General features: G+C 42.6%; 1 protein-coding gene across 2 annotated transcripts; it reads right to left on the bottom strand.

Moving 5' to 3' along the window:
• Window positions 1-4,641: 4,641 nt before the first annotated feature.
• LOC129866891 (uncharacterized) lies at window positions 4,642-16,305 on the bottom strand. 2 transcript variants are annotated; one of them, XM_055939906.1, is made up of 13 exons: window positions 15,742-16,305; window positions 14,286-14,379; window positions 14,110-14,197; window positions 13,439-13,790; window positions 13,141-13,234; window positions 12,763-12,850; window positions 12,247-12,571; window positions 7,007-7,100; window positions 6,817-6,904; window positions 6,322-6,646; window positions 6,071-6,164; window positions 5,890-5,977; window positions 4,642-5,707 (listed from the first exon to the last, which is right to left on the bottom strand). In XM_055939906.1, exons 1-13 carry the CDS (start codon window positions 15,791-15,793, stop codon window positions 5,099-5,101), a joined length of 2,391 nt encoding a protein of 796 aa, XP_055795881.1. In that variant the 5' UTR covers window positions 15,794-16,305; the 3' UTR covers window positions 4,642-5,098. The 2 variants fall into 2 exon arrangements, with proteins under 2 accessions (XP_055795881.1, XP_055795882.1); XM_055939907.1 differs by lacking the exon at window positions 14,286-14,379 and having other exon boundaries at window positions 15,742-16,304.
• Window positions 16,306-17,240: the final 935 nt, after the last annotated feature.

Genomic DNA, 17,240 nt, shown 5'->3' with positions numbered 1-17,240 from the left:
TTGCACTGGAATAGAGTATCTACAGTGCCTTGAAAAAGTATTCATCCCCCTTGCCATTTTTCCTATTTTTTTGCATACATCCTGTAATTTAAATGTTTTTTTTATTTGGATTTCATGTCATAGGCATACACAAAATAGTTCAAAGCTAAATTTAAAAAATAACTTGTTTCAAAAAAAATCTAAAAAACAAAAAATGGAAAAGTGGTGCGTGCATATGTATTCAACCCTTTGCGATGAAGCCCCTAAATAAGATCTGGTGCAACCAATTACATTCAGAAGTCACATAATTAGTTAAATAAAGTCCACCTGTGTGCAATCTAAGTGTCACATGATCTGTCACGTGATCTCAGTATACATACACCTGTTCTGAAAGGCTCCAGAGTCTGCAACACCACTAAGCAAGGAGCACCACCAAGCAAGCAGCACCATGAAGACCAAGGAGCTCTCCAAACAGGTCAGGGACAAAGTTGTGGAGAAGTACAGATCAGGGTTGGGTTATATAAAAATAATGAACATCCAAAGAGCACCATTATATCCATTATTATAAATTGGAAAAAATATGGCACCACAACAAACCTGCCAAGAGAGGGCCGCCCACCAAAACTCACAGACCAGGCAAGGAGGACATTAATCAGAGGCAACAAAGAGACCAAAGATAACCCTGAAGGAGCTGCAAAGCTCCACAGCGGAGATTGGAGTATCTGTCCATAGGACCACTTTAAGCCATATACTCCACAGAGTTGGAGCCAGAAAAAAAGCCATTGCTAAAATAATAATAATAAACAAACACGTTTGGTGTTCGCCAAAAGGCATGTGGGAGACTCCCCAAACATATGAAAGAAGGTACTCCGGTCAGATGAGACTAAAATGTAGCTTTTTGGCCATCAAGGAAAACGCTATGCCTGACACAAACCCAACACCTCTCATCACCTCGAGAATACCATCCCCACAGTGAAGCATGGTGGTGGCAGCATCATGCTATGGGGATGTTTTTCATCAGCAGGGACTGGGAAACGGGTCAGAATTGAAGGAATGATGGATGGCGCTAAATACAGGGAAATTCTTAAGGGAAACCTGTTTCAATCTTTCAGAGATTTAAGACTGGGACGGAGGTTCACTTCCAGCAGGACAATGACCCTAAGCATACTGCTAAAGCAACACTCGAGTGGTTTAAGGTGAAACATTTAAATTGGAATGACCTAGTCAAAGTCCAAACCTCAATCCAATTGAGAATCTGTGGTATGACTTAAAGATTGCTGTACACCAGTGGAACCCATCCAACTTAAAGGAGAGGGAGCAGTTTTTTCTTGGAGAATGGGCAAAAGTCCCAGGGACTAGATGTGCCAAGCTTATAGAGGCTTGCAGCTGTAATTGCTGCAAAAGGTGGCTCTACAAAGTATTGACTTGGGGGGTGAATAGTTATGCATGCTAAAGAAAAGTTTTTTTTCTTATTTCTTGTTTGTTTCACAGTAAAAAATATTTTGCATCTTCAAAGTGGTAAGCATGTTGTGTAAATAAAATGATACAACCCCCCCAAAAAATCTAATTAAATTCCAGGTAGTAAGGCAACAAAACAGGAAAAATACCAAGGGGGTGAATACTTTCGCAAGCCACTGTATAATGGGATTTGGTTTGTTTGGTTGATGTGAGGACTGTTCATGTTTGCTGTACTAAGGATTCTTATGTGCCACTTGAAACACAATTCTGGAGAAATTGGTTTACAAACAGCAAAATATTTTTTTAAGTAGAAACTGTATTTAAAAAAAAAAAAAATCTGTTTTTTGGGCCCACCACAGCATAGAGACAGCCTTAAAGTGGTAACACTGAAGCCAAACAGCTCTCTGTCCAACTCTTGTATTTAAGTGCTACATTTGACACTGTTGGTCCTAAATTGGTTTAGGACCTATTGAACCTTTCGAGAGTTTGTCACCCTTGGTGAACATAACTCAAAGAAAATAAGTATCACATGTGGGGTTCCACATGGTTCAATTTTGGGTCCGGTATTGTTCAGTTTATATGTTACCTCTTGGCAGAGTTATCAGAAAGCACAGCATTGATTTTCACTGCTATGCAGACGATACACAACTTTACTTTTCTGTGTCACCAGAGGATTTTAGTTCCACTGATAAATTATTAGACTGTATTAGTGATTGAAATACTTGGATGGGTCAAAATGTCCTCCAGCTAAAGACCGAGGTACTTATTGTTATAGCCAAAGCACAATGAGAGAATCTGAAAATATGGCCCCACATTTTAATTAATGGGCAATAAAGATTGCCAAGGTGCAGCTGTTTCTCTCTCAGGCTGGTACAGAAAGACTCATCCATGCTTCTATAAGAAGTAGTCTTGACTACTGTAATGCTCACCTGTCTGGTCTACCCAAGAAAGCCATTGGTCAACTGAAAAACATACAGAATGCTGCAGCACGGGTACAGACAGAGAGAACACATTACACCCATTTTAAGGTCTCTGCACTGGCTGCTTGTGAGTTTTAGAATTCATTTTAAGATTCTTATATTGGTTTTTAAATCAATTCCCAATTGTGCACCACAATACATGTCAGACATGCTTTTAAGTTATGTACCCAGTAGGTCTCTCAGGTATACTGTCACTGGCCTTCAAAGCCTAGGACCAAGAGGCATGGAGAGGCAGCCTTTAGTTATTATGCCCCCAGCCTCTGGAATACCCTGCCAGAGAACCTGAGGGGGGCCCAAACTGTGGACAAATTTAAAAGAGATCTTAAAACACACCTTTTTAGCTTTGCTTTTCCTCAGGGTGCTTTTTAGTCATTCAGTTGTTATTCTTTAGTTTTTATCCTCTTATGTTTTTTGTGTTGTAAATATTTGTTTTTATTTTGATTGTTCATTTTTTCCTGTGAAGCACATTGTGTTGCATTCCATGTCTTGAATGTGCTGTATAAATAAAGCTTGATTTGACTGAGTAATGTCATCATTTCATCCACGCTGGTATGAGGGGAAGTCTCCCCTGTCCCCTCTCTGTCTGTCATGGCCCATTATGCTGCTACTCGCCCGTGGGCAGGGGCCCCTTTCATAATGGAGGATTTGTTGGACTTTTACAGATTCTGAACTGATGTTCTCATATTAATTACATGTTTCTGTTGCATATTGTATATGAATAGCTATTCTTGGAAGATGTTAAAATACTGTTACTTTGAGGATCTGACGCTGGAAAATGAATTGTCAATTTCTCTCTGAACTATGGAAGAAACATTTATCTTTTCAAATGGAAGGGTCATATTCCTGCCCTTATAGCCCAGGGTTGGATTTCTACTAAGCTAACATATTGAATTGTTTTAAGATGGTAATACCAAGGATCATTTAGACATTAGATTTAGAATTTTAATAAGTTTTAGAATAAGGACAATAACCTAAAACCCAAGGCCAAATATACACTGCAGTTGCTTACCAAGACTACATTGAATGTACCAGAGTTGCGTAGTTACAGTTTTGACTCAAATTGGCTGGGAAATCTATGGCAAGACTTGAAAATGGCTGTCTACCAATGATCAACAACCAACTTGACAGAGCTTGAAGAAATTTAAAAAAGAATGTGCAAATATTGTACAATCCATATGTGCAAAGCTCTTACAGACTTACTCAGAAAGACTCACAGCTGTAATCGCGGTCAGAGGTGATTAACATGTATTGACTCAGGGGTCTGAATACATATGTAAATTAGATATTTTTGTATTTAATACATTTGCAAAAATGTTGAAAAACATGTCTTCATTCTGTCATTATTGGGTATAGTGTATAAATGTGAGAAAAACATTGAATGCATTTTGAATTCAGGCTGTAACACAACAAAATGTGGAATAAGTCAAGGGGTATGAATACTTTCTTCAGGCACTGTACATGGAAAAAGTGTCAGGATCATGCTGTGGGGATGTTTTTCAGCGGCAGGGACTGGGAGACTAGTCAGGATCAAGGGAAAGATGAACGCCGCAAAGTACAGAGAGATCCTTGATGAAAAGCTGCTCCAGAATGCTCAGGACCTCAGACTGGAGCGAAGGTTCAACAGGACAACGACCCTAAGCACACAGCCAAGACAACAGTAGTGGCTTCGGGACAAGACTCTGAAAGTCCTTGTGTGGCTCAGCCAGAGCCCGGACTTGAACCCGATCAAACATCTCTGGAGAGACCTGAAAATAGCTGTGCAACAACGCTCCCCATCCAACCTGACAGAGCTTGAGAGGATCTGCAGAGAAGAATGGGAGAAACTCCCCAAATACAAGTGTGCCAAGCTTGTAGCGTCATACCCAAGAAGACTTGAGGCTGTAATCGCTGCCAAAGGTGCTTGGCTGCGCAAAGGGTCTGAATATTTATGTAAATGTGATCCGTTTAATTTTTTATAAATTCGCAAATAAATTGTAAAACCTGTTTTTTCTTTGTCATTATGGGGTATTGTGTAGATTTGATTAAATTGTTTTTCCATCATTTTAGAATAAGGCTGTAACGTAACAAAATGTGGAAAGTCAAGGGGTCTGAATACTTTCCGAATGCACCGTACATTTCCCTTGACTGAGTGATGCTAAATGTAAAACAATGGCTCAACTTAACCCTCTCCCCTACCGTGATTAGATTTTTCAAACAATAATTCACTTCCATACTTTTTTAGCAGTACTTTACAGCATTTTTATTGTTTGAAAGTGAAAACAGCTTTCACAGAGACATTTTAAAAGTTATAACTTTTATAAGCATCCAGTTCTCTCACTTATGGTGCTTATTTTTCTTTTATTACAATATACTGTAATTGCTACCAAGATTGAAAAGACAGTATGAGGTCATTGGAATAACTTTGAGTCAAATCACAAAAACTTTTAAGGCTTATATCATTAGCCTTTTCTGTCAAAAGAAAGACAACAGACAAATTTCCAAATATCATTCAAAACAAGTGAGCAGTGTCACAAATTGAAATCTCTCACTGGTTTAGTTGAACAAACCATTAAGTTTAGAGATAGTGTAAAAAGAGATTAATCTCGAGCCAATAAGGTGAAAACATGCTGAAAAGTCTGTTCTCCAAGTAACTTGAAAGCTCTTGATCAGTCCTTGGCTTCCAATCAGTCTATAACATCAGTCTACATCCCCATCCCACAGTGGTTGATGTGTCCAGTGTGCACCACTGTAGCGCTGTTCATCACCACTGCTGCCCTCTGGCTCTCAAAGGCCTCTCTCTCTCTCCCCAGGACCATCCTGTCCTGTTCCAACAGCATCCTCTCTCTTGCCAAGTTGGCTCTCTCGCTCTCCAGCCACTGCCGCTCTCTGTCCACTGCCGCTCTATCCCCCTCTATCGCTGCCCTCTCCCTCTCCACCATCTCCCACTCTCTCTCCAGTGTCACTCCCTTGTGAGCAGCAGTGGCACCAGCTGGCCCCCTACCCAACCTCTCCTCTCTCAGGGCCCTCTCGCACTCCGCTGTGGCCCGGTGGCACTCTTCTGTGGCGGGGTCCGCATACATCTCTTGGTCGTACTCCAGTGTGGTGTCGCCCCTGTCCAGCAACGGGCGTCCTCTACTTCGAATGGGCTGCGAAGGGGAAGGCTTTGGGTCGTCGCCATCCGTTATAGGGGTCAGGACAGGTCCGCTGGCAGCGAGGCGGCCCTCCATGGCCTCGTTCATGAGGTAGAACCATGGCCAGGAAGCAGCATTGTCTGCCATGCTCTCCATGCCCACAGGAGGGTACTTCAGGTCCTGTTCAGAGAACAACAGGGGACAAACTATAGAACACAAACACAGAGCAGACTACAGTGTTTGAGCAATGCATGTGCATTAGGAAGGATTGGTCCTTCACTAAAGACATTCAGATTTGTATCCACTTACAGTTTGGTTTATTTCATGTTGCACACATTAACAGCAAACACTTGATCGTTTACCTTATATCTCCTCTTTAAGTTGTCCCACTTCTTGGCCACCTGGTAAGTTGACACCTTTCCCAGGAGACCCAACTCTTTTAAAATGGCCCTGCACACAAACATGATCAATGAGTTTTGATAATGCATATCTGACTTCATTGCTTTGTCGTTGACATTTATTTTCATACTAAATCCTACTAACTTCCATGCAGTCTTGGCAGCATTTCGCCTCCCAGTGAAGAGAACCTCATTGGCAGCCCGCAACTTGATCAGCCTCCTCGTATCCTGCTCTGTCACTGTCATCAAAACAAAAATAAAGTGGATATTTGTTTACCTCATATCTTGTCAACATTCATACATTTTTAACTCCTGAAGTTTTACATTTTAAAAGTCTATTTTATCCTCCTTAAAAAGTACATTCTGAGACATGAAGAATGAAGGAATGGTACTGACTTTTATAGGAGAATTCCAAAGGTGTGGGGCACTCCTCTCCACTGGCATCGATGAACGTAACCGTTCCATCCACATCTGTGTCCCCTGGTCCCATTGCCTCTTCCAGCTCCGAAATCCCACTACTCTCTGGCATGGGACACGGGTCTCTCTCTGTAGGCATCGGTGAGGATACAAACAAGTAGTCTTCCTCACTCATCCATACAGGCGTTATTTTGGGGGCTCTCCCGGCCAGTCGGCCCTCGAAGGCATCGTTCATAAGTTGGAACCAAGGCCAGGAGGCAGGGCTGCTCTGGTTCTCCATGCCACGTGGCGGGTACTTCAAGTCCTAAAGGACAAAAGAAGATCTAAACTTATTGGGAGATAAAACTTAGAGACTTACCCATCCTCCGGTACTCATCCTCCGGTACCACAAATAAGCATGGATGTTTACATACATGCGAAAGTAAACACACAGGCTCTGACAAACAAGGTGAGATTGTACACTAGTTACATTACCTTGAATTTTGTCTTCAGGTTGTCCCACTTTTTAGAGACCTGATCAGCAGACAACTTGCCTGCGAGGCCCATCTCTTTTACTATTGCCCTGCAGAGAAATAAGGGATTTACAAAATAAACCGAGTACATTGACTGGAAATAGCAGATTTTTATTTAGCCAAATACTTTCTTCCAACACAAGCCAACTCACCTCCATGCAGGCTTGGCAGTATTTCTCTTTCCTGTGAAAAGAGCCTCATTAGATGCACGCAGCTCTATCAATCTCTTGGTGTCCTCCTCGGTCACTGTAATGCAAGCAAGTATAACTAGTGTTATTCTTCACAAATACCTGTTATCGAAGTAACTTGTTCAAATCAAAGTTAATCAGTCACGTACAGTTTAGCAGATGTTATAGTGGGTGCAGCGAAATGCTTATGATAATAACTCCTAACAATGTAGTAAAATGTAAATCAAGTACACAAATAATAATACATATCAAAAACAAGAAAATTTCCGAATTAATCCAATTAACAACCCAAATAGCACTGTAACCCAAATGCAATCTATACGCATACACACACACACACACACACACAGGATGAATTTACACAGTAGATATATTAGTGAGCCTTGTTAAAATTACAGTATACACATAAATACGCAGTGTTTAAACTGTAACTAAAATGCAATAGAATGAGCTTTTGAGAATACAGTATTTAAATACACAGAACAAAACCCCCTTGGCAAAATGGATAATATTACAGGAAATTTGCATCAGGACCAGAGACCAGAATATACACTGAGAATACCAAATATTTGGAAAACTTTCCTAATTTTGAGTCACGCTCTGAATGGCACACACATACAACCCATGTCTCAATTGTCTCAAGGCATAAAAATCCTCCATTAACCGTCTCCTCCCTTCCTCTACACTGATTGAAGTGGATTTAACAAGTGACATCAATAAGGGATCATACCTTTCACCTGGTCAGTCTGTCATGGAAAGAGCAGGTGTGCTTAATGTTTTGTATACTCAGTGTAAATGTATAAAGCACCAGCTTTTTTTTTACTTTTTTTTATATACTATTTTCTACATTGTAGAATAATAGTGAAGGCATCAAAACTAAGAAATAACACAAATGGAATCATGTAGTAACCAAACAAGTGCTATATTTGAGATTCTTCAAAGTAGCCACCCTTTCCCTTGACAGCTTTGCAGTCTTGGCATTCTCTCAACCAGCTTCACCTGGAATGCTTTTCCAACAGTCTAGAAGCAGTTCACCAGTAATCTGGGCACTTGTTGCCTGCTTTTCCTTCACTCTGCGGTCCAACTCATCCCAAACCATCTCAATTGGGTTGAGGTCGGGTGATTGTGGAAGTCAGATCAACTGATGCAGCTTTCCATCTTGGTCAAATAGCCCTTACACAGTTGGGTCATTGTCCTGTTGAAAAACAAATGATAGTCCCACTAAGTGCAAACCAAATGGGATGGCGTAATGCTGCAGAATGCTGTGGTAGCCATGCTGGTTAAGTGTGCCTTGAATTCTAAAGAAATCACTGAGTGTCACTAGCAAAGCACCCCCACACCTTCTCCTCCATGCTTAACGGTGGGAACCCCACATGCGGAGATCATCCGTTCACCTACTCTGCAAAAATCTCAAATTTGGACTCATAAGACCAAAGGACAGACTTCCACCGGTCTAATGTCCATTGCTCATGTTTCTTGGCCCAAGCAAGTCTCTTCTTATTAGTGTCCTTTTTAGTAATGGGTTCTTTGCAGCAATTTGAACATGAAGGCCTGATTCATACAGTCTCCTCTGAACAGTTGATGTTGAGATGTGTCAGTTACTTGAACTCTGAAGCATTTATTTGGGCTGCAATTTCTGAGGCTGGTAACTCTAATGAACTCATCCTCTGCAGCAGAGGTAACTCTGGGTCTTCCATTCCTGTGGCATTTCTCATGAGAGCCAGTTTCATCATAGCGCTTGATGGTTTTTGCGACTGCACTTGAAGCAACACTGAAAGTTCTTGACATATTCCGCATTGACTGACCTTCATGTCTTAAAGTAAAAAATATTTAACCTTTATTTAACCAGGTAGGCTAGTTGAGAACAAGTTCTCATTTACAACTGCGACCTGGCCAAAATAAAGCATAGCAATTCGACACATACAACACAGAGTTACACATGGAATAAACAAAACATACAGTCAATAATACAGTAGAAAAATAAGTCTATATACAATGTGAGCAAATGAGGTGAGATAAGGGAGGTAAAGGCTAAAAAAGGCCATGGTGGCGAGGTAAATACAATATAGCAAGTAAAACACTGGAATGGTGGATTTGCAATGGAAGAATGGGCAAAGTAGAAATAATGGGGTGCAAAGGAGCAAAATAAATAAATAAATAAATAAATACAGTAGGGGAAGAGGTAGTTGTTTGCTATATGTAAACTATAGATGGGCTATGTACAGGTGCAGTAATCTGTGAGCTGATCAGACAGCTGGTGCTTCAAGCTAGTGAGGGAGATAAGTGTTTCCAGTTTCAGAGATTTTTGTAGTTCGTTCCAGTCATTGGCAGCAGAGAACTGGAAGGAGAGGCAGCCAAAGGAGGAATTGGCTTTTGGGGTGATCAGAGAGATATACCTGCTGGAGCGCGTGCTAAAGGTGGGTGTTGCAATGGTGACCAGCGAGCTGAGATAAGGAGGGACTTTACCTAGCAGGGTCTTGTAGATGACCTGGAGCCAGTGGGTTTGGCGACGAAAATGAAGCGAGGGCCAGCCAACGAGAGCGTACAGGTCGCAGTAGTGGGTAGTATATGGGGCTTTGGTGACAAAATGGATGGCACTGTGATAGACTGCATCCAATTTGTTGAGTAGAGTGTTGGAGGCTATTTTATAGATGACATCACCGAAGTCGAGGATCGGTAGGATGGTCAGTTTTCCGAGGGTATGTTTGGCAGCATGAGTGAAGGATGCTTTGTTGCGATATAGGAAGCCGATTCTAGATTTAATTTTGGATTGGAGATGCGTAATGTGAGTCTGGAAGGAGAGTTTACAGTCTAACCAGACACCTAGGTATTTGTAATTGTCCACGTATTCTAAGTCAGAGCCGTCCAGAATAGTGATGCTAGACGGGCGAGCTGGTGCGGGCAGTGATCGGTTGAATAGCATGCATTTAGTTTTACTTGCATTTAAGAGCAATTGGAGGCCACGGAAGGAGAGTTGTATGGCATTGAAGCTCGTCTGGAGGTTAGTAAACACAGTGTCCAAAGAAGGGCCAGAAGTATACAGAATGGTGTCGTCTGTGTGGATGTCTATCAGAGAATCACCAGCAGCAAGAGCAACATCATTGATGTATACAGAGAAGATAGTCGGCCCGAGGATTGAACCCTGTGGCACCCCCATAGAGCCTGCCAGAGGTCCAGACAACAGGCCCTCTGATTTGACACACTGAACTCTATCAGAGAAGTAGTTGGTAAACCAGGCGAGGCAATCATTTGAGAAACCAAGGCTGTCGAGTCTGCCAATAAGAATGTGGTGATTGACAGAGTCAAAAGCCTTGGCCAGGTTGATGAATATGGCTGCGCAGTAATGTCTCTTATCGATGGCGGTTATGATGTTGTTTAGGACCTTGAGCGTGGCTGAGGTGCACCAATGCCAAACTCTGAAACCAGATTGCATAGCGGAGAAGGTACGGTGGGATTCGAAATGATCTGTATTCTGTTTGTTAACTTGGATTTCGAAGACCTTTGAAATATATAGATAAAGATAGATATAGGTCTGTAGCAGTTTGGGTCTAGAGTGTCACCCCCTTTGAAGAGGGGTATGACTGCAGCAGATTTCTAATCTTTGGGAATCTCAGACGATAAGAAAGAGAGGTTGAACAGGCTAGTAATAGGGGTTGCAACAATATCGGGCAGATCATTTTAGAAAGAGAGGGTCCAGATTGTCTAGCCTGGCTAATTTGTAGGGTCGAGATTTTGCAGCTCTTTCAGAACATCAGCTATCTGGATTTGGGTGAAGGAGAAATGGTGGGGGCTTTGGCGGGTTGCTGTGGAGGGTGCCGGGCAGTTGACCGGGGTAGGGGTAGCCAGGTGGAAAGCATGGCCAGCCGTAGAGAAATGCTTCTTGAAATGCTCAATTATAGTGGATTTACCGGTGGTGATAGTGTTTCCTAGCCTCAGAGCAGTGGGCAGCTGGGAGGAGGTGCTCTTATTCTCCATGGACTTTACAGTGTCCCAGAATCTTTTGGAGTTAGTACTGCAGGATGCAGATTTCTGTTTGAAAAAGCTAGCCTTAGCTTTCCTAACTGCCTGTGTATATTGGTTCCTAACTTCCCTGAAAAGTTGCATATCACGGGGGCTATTCAATGCTAATGCAGAACGCCACAGGATGTTTTTGTGCTGGTCAAGGGCAGACAGGTCTGGAGTGTACCAAGGGCTATATCTATTCCTAGTTTTTTTTTTTTTTTGAATGGGGCATGCTTATTTAAGATGGTGAGGAAGGCACTTTTAAAGAATAACCAGGCATCCTCTACTGACGGGATGAGGTCAATGTCATTCCAGGATACCCCGGCCAGGTCGATTAGAAAGGCCTGCCCGCAGAAGTGTTTTAGGGAGTGTTTGACAGTGATGAGGGGTGGTCGTTTGGTCGCAGACCCATTATGGATGCAGGCAATGAGGCAGTGATCGCTGAGATCTTGATTGAAAACAGCAGAGGTGTATTTGGAGGGCGAGTTAGTTAGGATGACATCTATGAGGGTGCCCGTGTTTACGGATTTGAAGTTGTACCTGGTAGGTTCATTGATAATGTGTGTGAGATTGAGGGCATCAAGCTTAGATTGTAGGATGGCCGGGGTGTTAAGCATGTCCCAGTTTAGGTCACCTAGTAGCACGAGCTCAGAAGATAGATGGGGAGAAATCAATTCACATATGGTATCGAGGGCACAGCTGGGGGCAGAGGGAGGTCTATAGCAAGCGGCAACAGTGAGAGACTTGTTTCTGGAAAGGTTTTTTTAGAAGTAAAAGCTCAAATTGTTTGGAGTAGATGACCTTGTGCATTTCAGGTAAAATAACAACTCAATGTTTATGTCCCAGGACAAATTAGCTAGCAACAGCAAGCTAACTAGCTAAATTGCCATACATGTTCAATGCTTTTCGACCTATCCTCAAATTAATGTCATTGGTTCAGAGTTTGTTTTGATATTTTAACCTGCGTGCCGTGATCGCGTTTGGTGTAGGGGGACAAAATAAATTTATGCACGATGGAGCACGCGCTTGGGTTCCGTGTTAGGGTCACAAGATGGTGAACGTAACTAAATAACTCAAACATGCACTTTAAAAACTGTCTGGGTCAACCAATACCAGCCTAAGTGGGAAATCATATTGATTTTGTACAGTCATATTGTATTTTGAGCAAATCATCCCTTTAAAAAAGGCAAAACATCACTTACGCTTATATGAGAATTCCGTGGTCCTGTGATACTCCCCTATGGTGGCCCCTGGGAACATGGCTGCACCGTCCCTATCCTCCGTTTCTACAAGCTCATCCATTTCTGACTCTGTCAAGAACTCCGACATCCCCCCCCTCCCTGGTGTGCGACGAGCTCTCTTCCTTGGTGGTGGAGAGGGCTCAAACTCCTCATCACCCTCCTCTACTACTGGCGTCAGGATGGGGGCGCAGCCGGCGAAACGCCCCTCGACAGCATCATTCATGCGGTAGAACCAGGGCCAGGAATTTGGGTTGCTCTCCATGCCGCGGGCTGGACATTTCAACTCCTGCGCCAAAAGAGGAACAACACAGTGGACAGAGCAGTGTGGAGTGGAATTTGCGAGGAGATTTGTGCAGGACGTGATGCGAGATACATTGTGAATCAATAATAACTTCAAGAGATTAGGAGAAAGTTCACTAATACAAGTTACATACACAAATGCACTAGTTGAGTACCGCCATCACTCTCTCACACTACCTTATATCGCCTCTTGAGATTATCCCACTTTTTGGCTAGCTGGTCAGTAGTCACCTTTCCCTGAAGACCCAACACATTCAAAATAGCTCTGCAGGAAAACATGGAGACAAACAACAATGGTTAACTTGAGACAATAATTTGCAAAACAATTCTCAGTTAAGACACTAAACGAAATCTGAAATGATCAAATAGGTGTAAGCAATAGGGTAATAGCACCATTTTGCCTTCCGATAGGTAAAAATGTATTCCTAGCTAGCCTGTCCAGTCCCTTTAGACATATGTAAGTGTGAAAGAGCTAGGGGTGGATTAGGGACAGACAATAACAGAATTTGCTGGGCAATAATATGGTCTGCATCTGTCCATCCCAGACATATTCACCTCCAGGCTGGCTTCGCAGTATGTTTTCTGCCTGTGAAGAGGGCCTCATTCACAGCACGCAGCTTTATCATTCTCTCCGTCTCCTGCTCTGTCACTGTTGAGCAAAAAACTATGTCAGTAATATGAATGATTACTTTGTATCAAGTAACACTATTTTTGCAGCAAGCTTGCTAACAATCAATAACTACAATTACTAAAGACCTAGACTCTAGACAGACCTCCTGGACAAATAAAGGTTGAATAAATCATTAACTGTCAACCTATCAACACAATCACAGAGTATGCTCAGCTCACTTACTTTTATATGAGCATTCTGACATTCTTCGCCAGCCCATAGTAGTAGGGGCCCCAGTCTGAGTTGCATCAGTGTTAACTGTTGCATTGTTTTCCAAATTCCCTGTCCCTGCACTGTCCTCCATCTCCGTTTTGATCAAGAACTCCAAAATGTCAGCACCCTCGGTCCCCTGTTCTCTCTCGTTGGTTAATGGCGAGGGAGCACCTGGATCCTCACCACACAAAGATTCAACTGCCAAAACGTGGGCGCTGTTGAAGAGGCGTCCTTCCATGGCCTCATCCATAAGTTGGAACCATGGCCAGGAGGCTATGCTAGTAGAAACCGTGTCCTTGCCAAGAAAAGGGTATTTTAAATCCTAAAGGAAAAAGACAAATACAGACGTGGGACTATGACTGGGATGCAGAGGAGCCTTTTTGAGGAGCTATAAGAGGACAGGCTCATTGTAATGGCTGGAATGGAATTCATGGAACGGTATCAAACATATGGAAACCACACATTTGACTCTGTTCCATTAATTCCATTCCAGCCATTACAATCAGCATGTCCTCCTATAGCTCTTCCCACCAGCCTCCTCTGCTGGGATGAAGCTTTTTTATTTTGACGACATGATCAGTAAATATTTACAATATCAGTAAACACCCAACTTCATTATTCCAAGTGCAAACACACTTTACCTTGTATCTAGTCTTCAGATTTTCCCACTTTTTGGCAATCTGGTCAGCTGTCAGCTTTCCCTCAAGACCTAATCCCTTTAGAATTGCACTGCACAGTTAAAGATAGAAAACAGTTACAACCCTGATTGTGGTATACTAGTGTATACAATTTCATACATATGACAACCCTCACATACTTCCAGGCAACCTTGGCAGCATTTCTTTTTCCTGTGAAAAGAGCCTCATTGGAGGAACGCAGTTCTATTAACCTCTTGACGTCCTCTTCAGTCACTGTAAACAAAACACATTGGATTGTAATCACCTAATAGTCCATAGCTTGCTGCAACTAGATACACCACATGGCAAAAAGTAACCTGAAAGTCAAACATCTCATTCCAAAATCATGGGCATTAATATGGAGCTGGTCCCCCTTTGCTACTATAACAGCCTCCACTCTTCTGGGAAGGCGTTCCATTAGATGTTGTTACATTGCTACGGGGACTTGCTTCCATTCAGCCACAAGAGCATTAGTAAAGTTGGGCACCGATGTTGGGCGATTAGGCCTGGCTCACAGTCGGCGTTCCAATTCATCCCAAGGGTGTTCGATGGGGTTGAGGTTAGGACTCTTTGCAGACCAGTCAAGTTCTTCCACACTGATTTTGACAAAGCATTTCTGTATGGACCTTGCTTGTGCACGGGGGCATTGTCATGCTGAAACAGGAAAGGACCTTCCCCAAACTGTTGCCACAAATTTCAAAGCACAAAATCGTCAAGAATGTAATTTATGCTGTAGCGTTAAGATTTCCCTTCACCGGAACTATGGAGCCTAGCCGGAACCATAAAAAAAACAGCCCCAGACCATTATTCCTCCTCCCCCAAACTTTACAGTTGGCACTACACATTTGGGCAGGTAGGTTCTATTGGCATCTGCAAACCCAGCTTCCTCCATTGGTCTGCCTGATGGTGAAGCGTGATTCATCAATCCAGAGAACGCATTTCCACTACTCCAAGCTAATGGTGGAAAGCTTTACACCCCTCCAGCCGATGCTTGGCATTGCATATGGTGATCTTAGGCTTGTGTGTGTGGCTGCTTGGCCATGGAAACCCATTTCATGAAGCTCCCAATGAACAGCTCTAGTTCTTGTGCAAACGTTGCTTCCAGAGGCAGTTTGGAAATCGGTAGTGAGTGTTGCAATAGAGGGCAAACGATTTTTACGCACTACAGCACTCGGCGGCCCCGTTGTGTGACCTACCACTTTGCGGCTGAGCCACTTCACAATAACAGCACTTACAGTTGACCGGGGCAGAAATTTGACAAAATGACTTATTGGAGAGGTGGTATCCTATGACGGTGCCACGTTGAAAGTCACTGGCCATTCTACTGCCAATGTTTGTCTATGGAGATTGTATGGCTGTGTGCTCGATTTTAAACACCTGTCAGCAACGGGTGTGGATGAAATAGCCAAATCCACTAATTTGAAGGGGTGTCCACGTACTTTTGGCCATGTTGTGTATCGCTACAACGGAAGCAGAGGGGATAAAAACAACTCATTCAATAAATGACTTCACTAGCACAACAGCCTGCGACAATTTACCTTATGGTAGGTAACAAAATGAGACGAAAGAAATTAGCTAATAACATTTACTACTTACTTTTATACAAGTTATCTGTGACATTAGGCGTTGGGTCCATCGTTGACTCCATTTGCACCAGCTAGAGAATAGAACGTACAGGAAGGAAGCGTGCTCATGCACACAAGCTTTCCATCCAGGAGGATAAGAATAGCTTGGTAGGCAGTGGTAGTTAGCTATCCAGCATCCACCAGCTCCTTAAGTTTGATAGTTGGTATTTTTCCTCTTCAGGAAATGGTTATTTCTCAAATGTATGGGGCAATTTGCCAAAAAAGAATGTAGGATTTGCCAGCCCTTGATTAGTTGTTTAGCTAGCTAGCAGCTAACGTTTGGTATCAAGTAGCTAGTTACGACAACCCAACCACCTAGCAGGATAAGTCAAAACAAATTTCCTATTTTCAACACCCAGTAAATTCGTCTGTTTTAAATATTTCGAGTTGGTACCAAAGTGAAAGGGTTACTCAAACTCAAATTTTGAACAAAAGTTGTTGTGCAGTTTTTCTTCTGTATTCCTATCTGGTTAGGGTTGTGCACGATCCAAGAAGGGTGCACCCTATTACAATCCGGGGGAGGAGTGTCATGTATTTCAACGAATATGATTGGGTTTTTCCTGTGGCGTAACCCTGTAGCATGGGGTACAACAACGGCATCAGGAACCAAACGTTTGTTCCCACTTTCACAACCGTGAGGTCGACACATCGCTTCATCGTTGTTTGAGTACAAGCTAGCTTTTTCAACAACAACAAATCTAGCATATTCCGAGGATAAGAAAATCTTTTCAGTTTGTGTTAACGATAACATTTTCTGTACTAATTGTCAATGCGGTTTACAATATTTCTTTCAACTCAATCTTAAAATATAGCTAACGACTAACAGTAGCTAGCCACCTGAAAGACGTTAAGGACCACGCTAGTAGACAATGGACCTGATGGGACAGCTCAGCGCTTCTGCTCTTTTCTGTCCATAAGAAACAATTGGATTGGTGGAAGAGGCAGGGCAGGCCAGGAGCAAGGAAGGAGGGTGTGGTCAAGCAAGGCATCCCCCAAAACTAGATGCCCTAAAGTTTTAATCAGAACGGGCGTAGATTAGTTTCGCCCATTTCTTTCCCCGGCATGAAAAACTAGAGAATAAAAATGGAGTAAAAATAAAAAAGATAAAAACGTAATTCAAAGTATAGCTCACAACTGTGCAGGGGGAGAGGGGTGGGGGCGCTAAGGAGTGCATTCACATATCTACACATTTTCATACACACACGATTGATTATTTTTTTATATTTCTTTTTTTGTATTTTTATTTATTTTTTTGTATTTTTTCTCTTCTAGGTCAGTTTCAGCATTATGGACATGGGTGTATCTGTGGTCCATTTGGCCTGTGCCACGGCTTCCTTCAATGATGGTTTGTGAGTGGCTCTGTTGATGAACTTCTGACCAATGATTGACTGTCTGTTGTTGATTGATGTCAGACCAGATATGCTGTTAGCGTAGTGATTGTTGATGGATCTTGGTAGTCTGTAAGCCATT

The sequence above is a fragment of the Salvelinus fontinalis genome, chromosome 12, assembly GCF_029448725.1.
Source record: "Salvelinus fontinalis isolate EN_2023a chromosome 12, ASM2944872v1, whole genome shotgun sequence".
In the NCBI taxonomy this organism is placed as follows: domain Eukaryota; kingdom Metazoa; phylum Chordata; class Actinopteri; order Salmoniformes; family Salmonidae; genus Salvelinus; species Salvelinus fontinalis.
This window is presented reverse-complemented; position numbering and strand designations above follow the sequence as displayed.

Coding starts and splice junctions, on each gene's coding strand:
- LOC129866891 (XM_055939906.1), bottom strand. CDS start 15,793: ATGGAGTCAACGATGGACCCAACGCCTAATGTCACAGATAACTTGTAT. Junction 5,978..6,070: donor GCTGCCAAGACTGCATGGAA/GTTAGTAGGATT, acceptor GTTTGTGTGCAG/GGCCATTTTAAAAGAGTTGG. Junction 5,708..5,889: donor ACTTAAAGAGGAGATATAAG/GTAAACGATCAA, acceptor TTCTCTGAACAG/GACCTGAAGTACCCTCCTGT.